A 13,389-nucleotide genomic window follows, 5' to 3' on the forward strand; every position below is an offset into this window, starting at 1 on the left:
TTCTTTTTATGTTAATTTCTATTATAAGCTGACCCATGCACTTAGAACTGAGTGCACAATATTGAGTCATAAATTAAACCAATCAGAATGAGCCTGCATCCCAATTCCCCATGAACATGCCCTCATCTGATCCCTGCCTCCTCCAGTAGTCTCCCTCCTCGATCACTTTACGAAACGCCTCACGTATAAATACACAGAGAGACTCTGAGAAAGAGAAGTAATCAAAATGGAGGCGAATCAGAAGAAACAAGTCAGAACGCAGAACCCAAGCACATGGCTTATGGCTTTTGTCTTTCTGTCATCAATCTCCTTCTTCTTCCCATCTGCTTCGTGCCGTTCCTTCAACTACAAGCAAGCTCTCTCTCACAGCCTCCTCTACTTCGAGTCTCAGCGTTCCGGTCACTTACCCCACAACCAGAGGGCCACCTGGCGCCACCATTCTGGCCTCACCGACGGCCTCGAGCAAGGGGTAAGTACCCTGCAATACCTCCATCTCTCTCTCTCTCTCTCACATTGGGTCCTCATTCACGTTTTGTGTTCCGTTAGGTGGACTTGGTGGGAGGGTACTATGATGCCGGAGATAATGTCAAGTTTGGACTTCCCATGGCATTCACCATCACGTTGCTCTCTTGGGCAGTCATCGAATACGGTGACCTTATTGCCGGCGCCGGCGAGTACGAACACGCTCTCGAGGCTATCAAGTGGGGCACTGATTATTTCATCAAGGCACACACGCACCCTCATGTTCTTTGGGCACAGGTGATTTCCTATCAGTACAATATATTCTCATTGACTTCTGTCTGCTGTTATTTCAATAGTGTATTATTCTGTGATTTGAGTATATAACTTTACCAAGAGTGAGCGCGGAGAATATACAGCCGCGCGCCGCCGTTTAGGCGGGTGGTGCTTCCGACGTCCATAATCACTAGAGAAATATGGACTGAATCAGATGTCAGAGCAATCAGCGGATCCTCCATGAGTTTCAGAGCTGACCAACCTCGCTACCGTGATTGGCGCGTGTCTCACTCGCGGCGGCACATGGGGGGAATGAAATTATGGGATTGTTCACTGAGAATTGGAATTACCGAGTCAAAAATCTAAATAGTGAAATGAGGCCAACCGGTCATATATGTTTTTTTCAATTAAATACCTCTGAGAAAGTTAATCTTTTTCAGGTGGGCGACGGCGGCACGGATCATTACTGCTGGCAAAGGCCGGAGGATATGACGACATCCCGGCGAGCATACAAAGTGGACGCCAACAACCCCGGCTCGGAGGTTGCCGGAGAAACGGCGGCGGCAATGGCGGCCGCTTCTATAGTGTTTAGGAGAACAAATCCACATTACTCTCACCTACTATTGCACCATGCACAACAGGTACGCTAGTTATTTAGTTAACTAACAGCCCATTTCCATATAACTCACAGATTAATTAATTCATTAAATAGTTAATTAATTTTTAATCAATTGGTATAATGTTAGAGAATATGTTGTGATGCTTAATTGGTTGTTGTTGATGGTGCAGTTATTTGAGTTTGGGGACAAGTACAGGGGGAAGTATGATGACAGCATTGGAGTGGCTAAAGGGTATTATTCGTCTGTGAGCGGGTACAGGGACGAGTTACTGTGGGCAGCCATATGGATGTACAAGGCCACCCAAAGTGATGACTATTTAAACTATGTTTTGGAGAATGCTTATGACTTTGGTGGGGCCACTTGGGCCATCGCTGAATTTAGTTGGGATATCAAGTACGCCGGCGTCCAATCCATTGCTTCCATGGTATCCATATATTACACCCTCCTTTTCTTTTCGACTTCATGGTAATTAACTTCTTTTTTTATTTACTAGATTTTCTATATATATGTAGGAATAAAGTTTGAAGGATGAATTATAATAGTCATAACTTGTAAATAATTATATCGTACAATTTTTGAAATTAATAATATAGAAACCTGTGACTAATATTGAATCTTTCACAATTCCTTACATTAACATCATTCATAAATATTTGTATTTTGAACATATTTTGGATCAATCAATCCCTCCATTTTAAGCATATTAGAATACACATACTAGTCTGGGATTTTTAATTCATGAGAGATTAGCTTTTTCTTCTTTTTTTTAAAACTAAATTTATGTTAATTAACTTTTAATTTTATATCGTCTAAAAGCTTGCCATAGACCTGTTTCTCATAAGTTACCTCTAAAAATAAACCATGCTAGTGACAAAGCGTTTGCTTTTTTATTTTGCAACTATGCACATCCTAGAAGCTAAAAGAAAAGATGTACACTAATTTTGTGACCACACAACATCCTTTTGCCTCATAAACTATACACAATTTGAACATATTACTTCAGAAACATATAAATTCCTTTTCTGTTTTTTTGTTCAGCACTTCATCAACTCAGATTCCTACCTTGTATCTTTCCAAATCTTCCAGAATATGTTTGGGTGTTATAGTTGCGAAAATTGAAAAGAAAATTCAATAACTACTCCTGGACTTCATACATTGGTCAAATCTCAAAACTAACACATGATAATATATTTAGAAATCATTAAATTTCCATTAATGTTAGTATTATTTTCTCAATGGTCAACCTCAGAATTTTCCGTTTTATTTCTTTCCCTTTTTCAGCTGCTCATGGAAGAAAAGCCCCTCAAAAATAAAAACCAAGTCATACTCCAACAGTACCGTTCAAAAGCAGAGCACTATCTGTGCGCCTGCCTCGGCGAAAACAACTCCACTAACGTGCGTCTCACCCCAGGGGGCTTACTCTATGTCCGCCAGTGGAACAACATGCAATACGTCTCAACGGCGTCGTTTCTCCTCACTGTCTACTCCGATCATCTCCGAGCCGCAGGTCAGAGGCTCCACTGCGACAAAGGACAGGTTTCTCCGCAGGAGATCCTAGCCTTCGCAAAATCACAGGTGGACTACATCTTGGGTTCCAATCCAATGAGAACGAGCTATTTGGTTGGCTATGGACCCCACTTCCCCCTGAGGGTGCACCATAGGGGCGCATCCATTGCGTCATACAAAGAGAATAAGGGTTTTATTGGATGCACGCAGGGCTATGATAACTGGTATGGACGCCGTGATCCTAACCCTAATGTACTGGTTGGGGCCCTTGTGGGTGGGCCCAATAGTACGGACGGGTTTACCGACGACAGGGGGAATTACGTGCAGACGGAAGCATGCACTTACAATACAGCCGCATTAGTTGGGGTGTTTGCCAGATTGAACAGAGCACAAGAAGAGGAAGCTTTTAGTGATGAAGAAGAAGCTAATTTGGCTTTCATCAGTGATGGTTAATTGGGGTTAATAATGATAAAATTGTAATGCTGAGGATGGAATTAAAACAATATATAGGGGCACAGATTGCAAATACCAAAAATACTTAGAAAAAAGTTATAGCATTGGATAGTGAAAGTGGCTTTATTTTCAGAGGCACAGTTTAGAGTGTTTGTTCTATATATAGCCCGGAATTAGCCATAAATTCATATGAAAATTTATTTTGTGGATTATTTTTAAATTTCTCACATGAAAATGACCAAAAAGTTGTTAGATGAGGTTATATATCAAACTGATTGGATGATAAATTGTACTAATGTAGGCCAAAACCAAATATGGGAGTACTGATAAATAACAATACGCATAAAACACGCATAGTTTTATTTGTTTATTATGATTATAACCATTTTTGTATTATTGACTGATTCATATTTGAGTATTAATAGGGCCAAATATAGAATAGGTTTTCAGCGTGGGCATAATTTTTTCAACACCAAAATTTGAATTGAGTTTGTTCAGCCATGGTCAGCACACGTTCAAATAAGTAGTGCTCCTGTTTTGTTAAGTTAGAATGAGTTGAAATAAACAGGGGAGGCTGCAAAATAAAGTGGCCTTTTGGCTTGTGGAAAATGAAATAGAAGCAGCTGGCAAGTAAAGCATGAAATTTTAACGGCAGTTTGTACTGATGATTCTGTACACTTGTGAAAAGGATGCCTTATCAATGAAATGCTGGGAATGTTATCACACCAATTTCAATTGCACATTTAATGGGACTGCTCGTAGTAACTATTTTCGAACCACCAGTATTGTCTGCCATTCCTTTGAGAGTAGTTGATACGATTATGTTCATGTTCTTTTGCCATCAGAATATAGATGATTAGGTGTTTGGATTAACTTGAGTGATATATACGATAACAATTTTTGTCTCCAAGTAAAAATACTTTTTAAAGTGCGTAGGGGGTTTTCCACCATCAAGAAATACTTCTTGGGGTGCGAAAGACGCTGTTATGCAGGGCTCATTTAACGATTATTTTTCAATGTTGCCATTATTTAATTATCTTCAGAAAGAGAGAAGGAAGAGAAAGATGTGAAAATGATTCGTAAATATAGATAAAGAAAAAACCTTTAATAAGAGTAAATTTAAAATTTTTTTTTATCAATTTAATGTATTTTTTAATATGTGAGAATAAGTTACAAATGACTTATAATAATAAGACCCAGAGTGATAACTCTTTTTCTCCCTCCCTCCCCCTCTTTCTCTCTCATGTTTTTTTGTTATTAGGTGATTTGAATCACGAGAATAATAAATTTAAGTGATTTGGATCATGAGACTCATTAGGGTTAAAGCATGTCTCCATACTTAAAAAGTATTTATAAAGATATTTACAGATTATTTATTAGCAAATTTTTTATATAATAATACGGTTTAAACTCATGATCTTCTGAATTACGAGATGTATTAACTTTGCATATATGTGATGTCCCACACCTTTCAAGAGAACGGTTTTGAAAGGCCTTATATTGGCAGCAGCACCTGCGGCGGCTAACTCGGACCACAAAGTGATGTGAGTGGGTCGCTAACACTAAATCAGACTCAGGAAAGTCCCCGGGCTCAGTCTGTAGAGATGCAGCGTCGGTAACGGCGTCGTTGGAGCATGGAAATTAAATCACCCATATGATGGTTGATAGGCTGAGACACGTGTGGAGCCCAATGATTTTCGGCCCAACAAAATTTGGCCAATAACACAGTCATTCACATGGTCCCATGTGCGACTAACAGAACGGGGCTTACATCTTCGTGGTCGCTTTCTTTTCCGCAATCACACACAATTGTCTTAATTATCCGAATCCCAATAAAATGACACTGATGATAACATTTAGCCGCATTTTTCAAACTCCTTCATCACTATCTTCTCCTCCTTATCCCATCTGACACTCCAGCAGCATCTCTCAAGTTCTAAAGGATCCCTACGGCTTCAAAGACCAAATAAAAATAATTGCGACACATCATACCTCAATCATGTATATGATATTTCCCTACTTTCAATATAAAATTTACTTAATTTAGATAGATTAAGAACAATGACCATTCGCCCACCTGATCCTTCACCACTGAACCTAGGCAGTCAAATTTTGGCCCACAGCACCCCCACTTGTAGAGTTGGTTGGATAATGGATAAGAACAACTTTAACAGCCATACCCATCATTCCCTTTCATCTTTCAATCCCAGCTGGGCAACTGGCTGAGCATCCTCCGCAACCTCAACACTTCAATTTATAGCTCATATAATTTATGTAACATATATCCTATAGCCTATAATTTATATAATACAAGCTATCCGCTTGAGTCTACCTCGGATGAAATGAGATTTAAGTCCGAGGTTCAAGCCTTTCGATGCATATCAAAAAAATAAACAATATAAATATTAACTAGTCTCCCCCACACAAAGCACCATGTCTGGCATTAGGATAAAGAATGGGTACCTCCACATAGATTATTATGAGTTGTGTACTTTATTTTGACAGGCCAGGACCACGAAAGCAATATATATTTATGGCAGAGAAAGGCTCTCTCATACAACAAAATTAAAACTACTTTTAAACAATTTTTCTCAGCCCGTGATCAGTAAACTCACCACCAACTGGCATAATAATCCCATATGAATCATTAAGATCAGAAAATATGAAGACCAATTAAAGTAATAAAAGGGGTTTGATTTCTTCTAACACAAGAAAAAGTTGAGGGAAAAAAAAAATAGGACAGGCTGTTGAAAACAAAGACATTCTCTTATTGTTGCTGCTTCACACACAGCTTTCTAATTTCCAGTCCTGCGGTAATCAGTGTCAGGTTCATGTTCCTTGTACCTGTTCTTCACTGATCCAACGTTGGAGTCAACCCTGGCAGCTTCCTCTGCTGCATCATAGGTCCTTTCTGTTGTTTGGCTTGCTATTCCCTCCTTGGATTCCCTTGCTTTCTCCTCTGCAACTCTCTGGAATTCCTCAGCTGTTGACGGTGCCCTCTCTTCCACTCTATGGTTCCCTCGGGTTGATTGCCCGAAGTTCTGATTCCAAACAGCCCATTCATTACACACGGAACAAGAAATTACTTTGTTTAATGAATTATCACAATTTCAAACAATGTTCTTTATACTGAGACAAAACAACATATGGTATCTGATTGAAACTCAAAAAATCAGATTCCAAACTCTAACGCTGTATTTTGTGGGGTCTCCTTCTTTCTTAGGTTTGATGCTTAGGTTAACCTAACAGCAAAGGAAAATTGGGAACCTAATTGAGTCTATATTACATTGAAGCTTAAGAAGCACAAAAGCTCACTTGCCTCGTAATTTTAGCCTACTTGATTCCCCTAAACTTCCATTCCCAAACACTGAATCCATTGGAACATAGATGACTTTTGACGTTTGAAGGGTAAGATGCTGGCGAATTCACTTTCCATGAGGTTTCAATCGCCTTAACAACCCTTTAATTTTCACTCTCAAACATTATGCAGAAACAGTGCTTACAAAATCACCCGACAGAACAATACAAGTCATATCAATCACAGAACATTGGACCAAATAACCAAAACAATCAATCAGAACGCCACAATTGGGTTTCCCCGATCAAAATTTCCCGAAAATAAAAGAAGAAGATTCACAAAGCAAGAAGTCAACAAAAAGTGGCAATCATAAAAAAGGCAGAGAAACTCAGAAAAATACACGCACAGACAGCAAATCAGTGAGAACCCCACATTGGGTTTCCCCAAAACAATTTTCCTACCCAGGTGGGTATTGCAGAATTCACAAGCCAAGAAGGTGACAGAAAGTACGTAATTTTACAGAAAAGAAAGAAAAAGGCAGGGAATGATTTAGAAGCAGAAAGAGAAGAAAGATGAGACCTTGATGGGGTTGAAGAAGAAGGGCCTGTTGGAGGGTTTGGTGACGGAGGATCGAAGAGTGAGGAAACAGGAGGCAGCCATGTTCGATGATGGTGGGGTGATGGCGGTGGACAGCCGGCGAAATGAAAAACCAAAATTGTTTGGGTTTGGAAGAGAGGAGCAAGAAGAGTTGGTGCAGCTAATATGTAATTGGTGTGGGGACGGGACGTGTCTGTTGAACGCAGCAGATGATAGGCACGTGCTGACGTCCCAATCCACCACTTCGTAGCTTCCGCTTTCCTCAACAGCTTAACGCCTCGTTTGGTTCACTCGAAATGAGTCCCCGTAAAAAGAAATGGAAAAAATAAAACCAACATTTTCTTATGTTTAATTCGTTTAAAACACATTTCATTTCTTTCCCAATAAATTCTGAAAAATCATTTCCTTACATAATGTTATGAAAATTGTATTTTCCTTGAAAAATAATGGTGAAGAAAGAGAAGATATTTTTTGATTATATCTATGAGGTACTCAGAGAAATTTTTTGTATACATATATAATTTTATCTTTTATTTATTATTGCGTTGATTTTGTTTACATAAGATATAATATATATTAAATGAAGATAAAGTTAAAAATTTATTAAATTTTAAATTGGAATTAATTAAATTTAAAAATTTTTTATGTGTAAAACATGTCGAATGTGACTTATAAATAGGATTGGATGAGTCTTTACATTTTGGTGGAAAAAAAAACTACTTCTTGATCTTTAATATAAATCTAATTAGGAACTATTTATTTATATGTCATTTTCAACATGTTTCATACGGATTAAAAAAAACTTTAAATTTTATTAACTCTCGTATAAAGGTTAATAATTTTTCAACTTTATTCCTATTTAATATATTATATATATTATATCTCATGAGAACAAAATAAACATAATAATAAATAACGATTAAATTATACATCTATATAAAAATTTATAAAAATAAAACTTGAATCATCATTAAATGGCGATCACATCATTACCATTTCTGTTCTCTTTTTCTCGATTTTTTGGGGCTAAAATTCCTCTATCAATTGTGCTTTATGCCCTGCGTCTTTCATTTTGTGGTTATTGCACCATTAAAAAAAAACCCGACTTTTATACATTTTTTTAAAAAAATTCGGTTAAAAATTTCTCTTTAAAAATTTAATTGGTTAAAAAAATTTAAATTTGAGTAAGTACAATTATAATCTATAAGTTTAACTGTTCTTTTATTATACGCAATATATCATTAATGATGTGTAATAATCATCAATATAGAAGTCATTTACATAAAGTCAAAGATATGTTGTACATATTCACGAAACATAGTTGACACTTAAATCTAAGTTCTTTTAGTTAATTAATTTTTTAAATAGGGATCTTTTACTAAATTTTCTCTTTTTTTTACTATTAATTCTGATAATTTAATAATTGGTGGTTTGAAAAATATCTCCAGTATGCTATTTCGAATAACTTTAAATTTAAATTGTCTTCTAAATTCCATAATAAATTGATTCTTAAAACAATTACAATCAAGTCTTCAAAAAATTACTAAAAAATCTCAATAACAACTTAGGTATTCTATAATAACAAGTTTCAAAATATAGAATAACAACTTTTTAGATTTATTTTATAATTTTTTTGGACCTCATTATAATTCTCCATTGATTCTTTAAAATTTAATAATATATTTATTTTTAATAATATAAATTTGACAAAATCAAACTTGCGGATGAATATTTCACTTTTTCTCTCTCGCACTTTTCCTTTTATGTGACGTGGTCCAATCTAACATCATATTCCGCAGATATGATTTTGTGCAAAAAAAAATTAGTTTGCAATTTTGGTGTTAAAATAGTTATGTCAGGAGAATTAGTTTCATAATTCATCTAAGAAGACAATTATTGATAAAATTAGGTTTCATATCATTATTTAAAATTGATATTTGCTAACTCTTTCACACAAAATAAGGGATGTCTTGATGGGAAAATTTCATGTAGTTCTACAAATTTTTTAATAAAAAATTTAAAAGGAGAATGACAGAAAAAGAAACTAAAAATTGCAAATCTCAAGTAAAGTTTGGTAACATAACTTTATTTGGTATTGATAAGTTTGAATTTGTAAATAACAATAAATTTTTGTTAACATTTCTTATTTGATATTTACAAAATTCTAACTTTTTTTTAATCAGTGTCTCAAATTTAAAACCATGACCCAAAAGAATTAAATTAAAGGAGCAATGTAAATCTTATCATAAGGGAATATTTATCTTCTGGTTTTTTTTTTTTTAAACTTTGGTGAAAGTTCTGGTCTCGAATATCATTGTAATATCATTAATATGTTCATATGTAATTGGCCCAACACATACATGTACCTTTTTACTTTTCAGTTCACGAATCAGGGATGTACCTTTTTCTGTCTTAGGATAAAGGTGAATTTATTTTGTTTTTCACTTTTTAGCCAGTTCATGAATGTACGTTTTCTGTTACATTATGAAAGTAATTTAATTGTTGTTTTTAAATTAGTTTACCTATTTAAATATAATTAATTGAACGTGATTAAGACTCCCCGTCTTCTGGTATATCCTTCATCATAACCCAAACGGGTCCATTGATGCCATTTTATATATGACAATTAGCAATTATATATTTTAGGCAAAAATATACCCCTTTTTTTTTGCCAAAAAAAAAATTTAGTTCGATCTTTTAGTCTTATTAAAAAAATTCATTCCTCTAACTCCTATATCATTATTTTAAAATGATAATTATTTGTGCTTATAATTTTTATCTTTAAGAATTAAATATAATGTATCATCATCTAATTAGGAATATTGCATCAACATTTAAAATTTTAATTGTGACTTTTTTTTAATGAAACCAATAGTGTTAAGATCAGAGGGCTGAAAAAATATTTTAAAAAATTAAGAGATAAAAACAAAATATGAAGTGAAAGATTAAAGACACACCTTTATTTATATATTTTTTTGGGTAAAAATGAGGCACTAAGCCCAAATAAATTAACTAAGTCATTAGGGGATCAGTTCCCATACAATCGGTAATCCAAAGTGTGCCAAGGCATCTGCAAGAGTATTTTGTTCTCTTGGGATATTGACTAATTTAACCTCCCAATCATATCCCATCATCTCATGGATTTGCATCGATAGAAGGCTGGGGTTCCTGGAACTGCCTTTGTTTAGTAGCATATCAGTGAGGATTTTTGAATCTGATTCAAGAATGACTTCCTGGAAATGCCCTTGAAAATAGCCCATTCCTCTGCTTGTATAACATCATAGATTCCTAGTGAAGCCAGCGATCAGTGTCCCTTTGTTATCTTTAATCGCTCCACCACAACCAGCCTTTCCTTTAGATTTTGAAACTGCACCATCTGTGTTGACTTTAACCCAATCCAAGGGTGGTGGAATCCACACAATATGACTATCAGTAAGGCTCTTACTGTGCAGTGGTGAAGTATCATTGAATTGAGCAAACCATGCGCTGAAAATGACAGCAACAGGATTTTGAGGTTTATTAGAATCATCATTGAAGGAAAAGTTGTTTCTCCACATCCACAAATGCCAAATCAATACACCCCAAACAATATTCCACGAGGCTTTCACATTCAATCTCATGTTTATATTGAAATTCATGCCCATCCAGTCATTTAGGCCAGCAGAAAAAATTGAAGAGTGTACCTGGGGTTTAAAATTGCTGTCCACAGTAATTTAGCATAAGAGCAATCTCTCAAGATATGAAGTAGGCTCTCAGAACCAGCTTTGCAGAAGCTGCAAATTGAGGAAATGCCTGACCATTTACTTCTCTACTCATTGGCGGGAAGTTTGTTGTTAAAAGCTAACCATAGGAATACTCTTATTTTTTCTGCTCCTTTCCAAATCCAAATATAAGTTCACCTGAGAAGTCCTGGAGGAGGTTTTCCGATTTGGCAGTATTCACTTTTGATTGTAAAGCAACCATGTGGAGTGGGGCTCCAAGTCATTACATCTTCACCAGCATGAGTCATCGGCGGCCAAACAGAAGTAAGTGTCTGAACAACCTCATTTCTGACAACACTCGCTAGCCGTGCCAAGTCCCAAGATCCATGTAGCACCCAATCCACTACTGTGCTATTTTCTTCTTGGGAAGTAAGTGGTCTTAAGCATAAGTCTTTGATTTTTGGTCTTTTGAAGAGCCATTGATCATTGAAGAAATTCACCAAAGCACCATTTCTTATCTGCCATTTTGTGCCTTCATTAATAATCTCACTTGGCTGACATATGAATATTCAAAGATCAGTCTCCTTTTTGATCATTGAGGGGACTATCTTCACTTCGAAGCATATATTTTTGCTGAAGTACTTCTACCCATAATCCTTTGGTACCAATTAATAAGTTCCAGGCAAGTTTAGCACCAAATGCCCTATTGATAGAGCTCAATTTCTTGAGTCCAAGACCACCCTATTGCTTTGGTAGAGTGATTCTATCCCAGCCAACAAGGTGAAATCCATTTCTATTGTTCATCTTCCCCCAGTGAAATTCCTTTGTAGCCCCTCAACTTCGCTGCAAATACTTCTAGGAATCATTGCAGCTTGCATAGGATAAAGAGGCACTGTACTAAGCATAGACTCAGCCAAAGTAATTCTTCTGGCTGTTGATAAACTGTTAACTTTCCATGTTGCTAGTTTATCTCTGACTCGGTCTACAATATAATGGAAAGTCTCTGTCGGTTTCTTCTTTCTTATCAGTGGAAAACCAAGGTATTGCCCAATATCAGTTGATATTTTCATGCCAGTCAAGTCTTTAATTTTCCCTTTCAAGTTAGCTGCCAATTTGGGAGAGAAAATATTAAGGACTTGAGTTTATTAACCTTTTCTCCAGAAGTTGGCAGAAATGGTGAAGGCATTCCGTCATTAAATGGGCTTGTTGTTCAGAAGCTTCTCCAAAGAGTAATAAATCATTTACAAACATCAAGTGAGATACTGAGGGCCCTTGTTTAGTGACTTGGATAGGTTTCCATTTACCAGCGTTGATATTGTCACTAATAAGATGAGATAATCTGTCCATACACAAAATAAACAAGAACGGGGAAATAGGATCTCCTTGCTAGAAGCCTCTTTTGGGTACAAAAAATTCAGTTTCAGCACTATTCCACAACACATTATATGAAGTACTAGTTATACAATTCATGATGATATTAATGAAATTACCACTCATCCCTGCATCATAAAGCACCTGCTTCAAGAAGCTCCATTCTATATGATCATAGGCCTTTTCTAATCAATTTTTAAAGCCATGAAGCCTTTCTTGCCTCTAGCCTTCTTCATAATGTGAAGTATCTCTCTTGCCTCACAACAATATTGTCTTGGATGTGCCTTCTAGAAATAAAGCTAGCTTAAAACGGAGAAATAATTTCATCCGTAAGCCCCTTTATTCTTTGAGTAATAATTTTTGTAACACATTATAGTTGCCTCAATGAGATACATAAATTTATTTATTCATTTAAACTGAATATGGGCCTCTTTGTGTGGATAATTCATTAGTTATGGGCTGCAACAATAGACAGAAACCTTTTAGCCTTTTAGGCTTCTAGCATTTTCTTTTCCTTCAAAGCCGAATTTCATTGAGTCATATACAATTGCATAACAATCGGGTATTCCAACCAAAAACTCTATTAAAAAAATATTGACATTTAGTCATTTAGTATCTCGAACAGACACTTTTGAACCCTAAAATTTATGCTATACTAGAGCAAAAAACGTGGCGCAAAGGCCCTTGCTCATTACATTCATCAAAATGTGGTCAACGGCTAGTTGCCTCAACAGTACGCCGCTTGCTATATTTGGATAAAGTCTCAAACTTAGATTTGGTGTTGAAATGTCTGTATGTGTGCATGTGTTTAAATTATTATATTAAATAAAAACAATATATGTTAATGTAGTATAATATTTACCCCATCTTGATTGTTCAGGACCTTAAAAATAAACAATTAATTTTTTTCCTATTGTAGAAACAACAAAATTTCTGGCTGTTCTGAACCGTCTCGTTTCGGCCTGTAGAAACTCGTCTATCTTCCAATCAATCCAGTTTAAAGTGTCAAAGATTGATTATTGTAATTTTGGACGTTAATCCATCCACATGCAATCATCAGCATTGTTTTCAATCAGCTCTGATTCATCCCTGCACACGAAAACAAGAT

At 35.9% G+C, this 13,389-nt stretch overlaps 2 protein-coding genes across 2 annotated transcripts; one reads left to right on the forward strand and one right to left on the reverse strand.

The window, feature by feature from the left end:
* Positions 1–226: 226 nt before the first annotated feature.
* Positions 227–3,314, forward strand: LOC114733909 (endoglucanase 11-like). The gene is made up of 5 exons (XM_028921399.1): positions 227–469; positions 547–759; positions 1,176–1,376; positions 1,525–1,779; positions 2,637–3,314. Exons 1-5 carry the CDS (start codon positions 227–229, stop codon positions 3,312–3,314), a joined length of 1,590 nt encoding a protein of 529 aa, XP_028777232.1.
* Positions 3,315–5,794: 2,480 nt separating this feature from the next.
* On the reverse strand, positions 5,795–7,355 carry LOC114733928 (uncharacterized). The gene is made up of 2 exons (XM_028921414.1): positions 7,192–7,355; positions 5,795–6,355 (listed from the first exon to the last, which is right to left on the reverse strand). The coding sequence occupies exons 1-2, from the start codon at positions 7,270–7,272 to the stop codon at positions 6,110–6,112; spliced, it is 327 nt and encodes a 108-aa protein (XP_028777247.1). The 5' UTR covers positions 7,273–7,355; the 3' UTR covers positions 5,795–6,109.
* Between the last annotated feature and the right edge of the window lie 6,034 nt (positions 7,356–13,389).

This window comes from Neltuma alba, unplaced genomic scaffold (assembly GCF_004799145.2).
Source record: "Neltuma alba isolate B1F8T4 unplaced genomic scaffold, ASM479914v2 tig00013042_pilon, whole genome shotgun sequence".
Taxonomy (NCBI): domain Eukaryota; kingdom Viridiplantae; phylum Streptophyta; class Magnoliopsida; order Fabales; family Fabaceae; genus Neltuma; species Neltuma alba.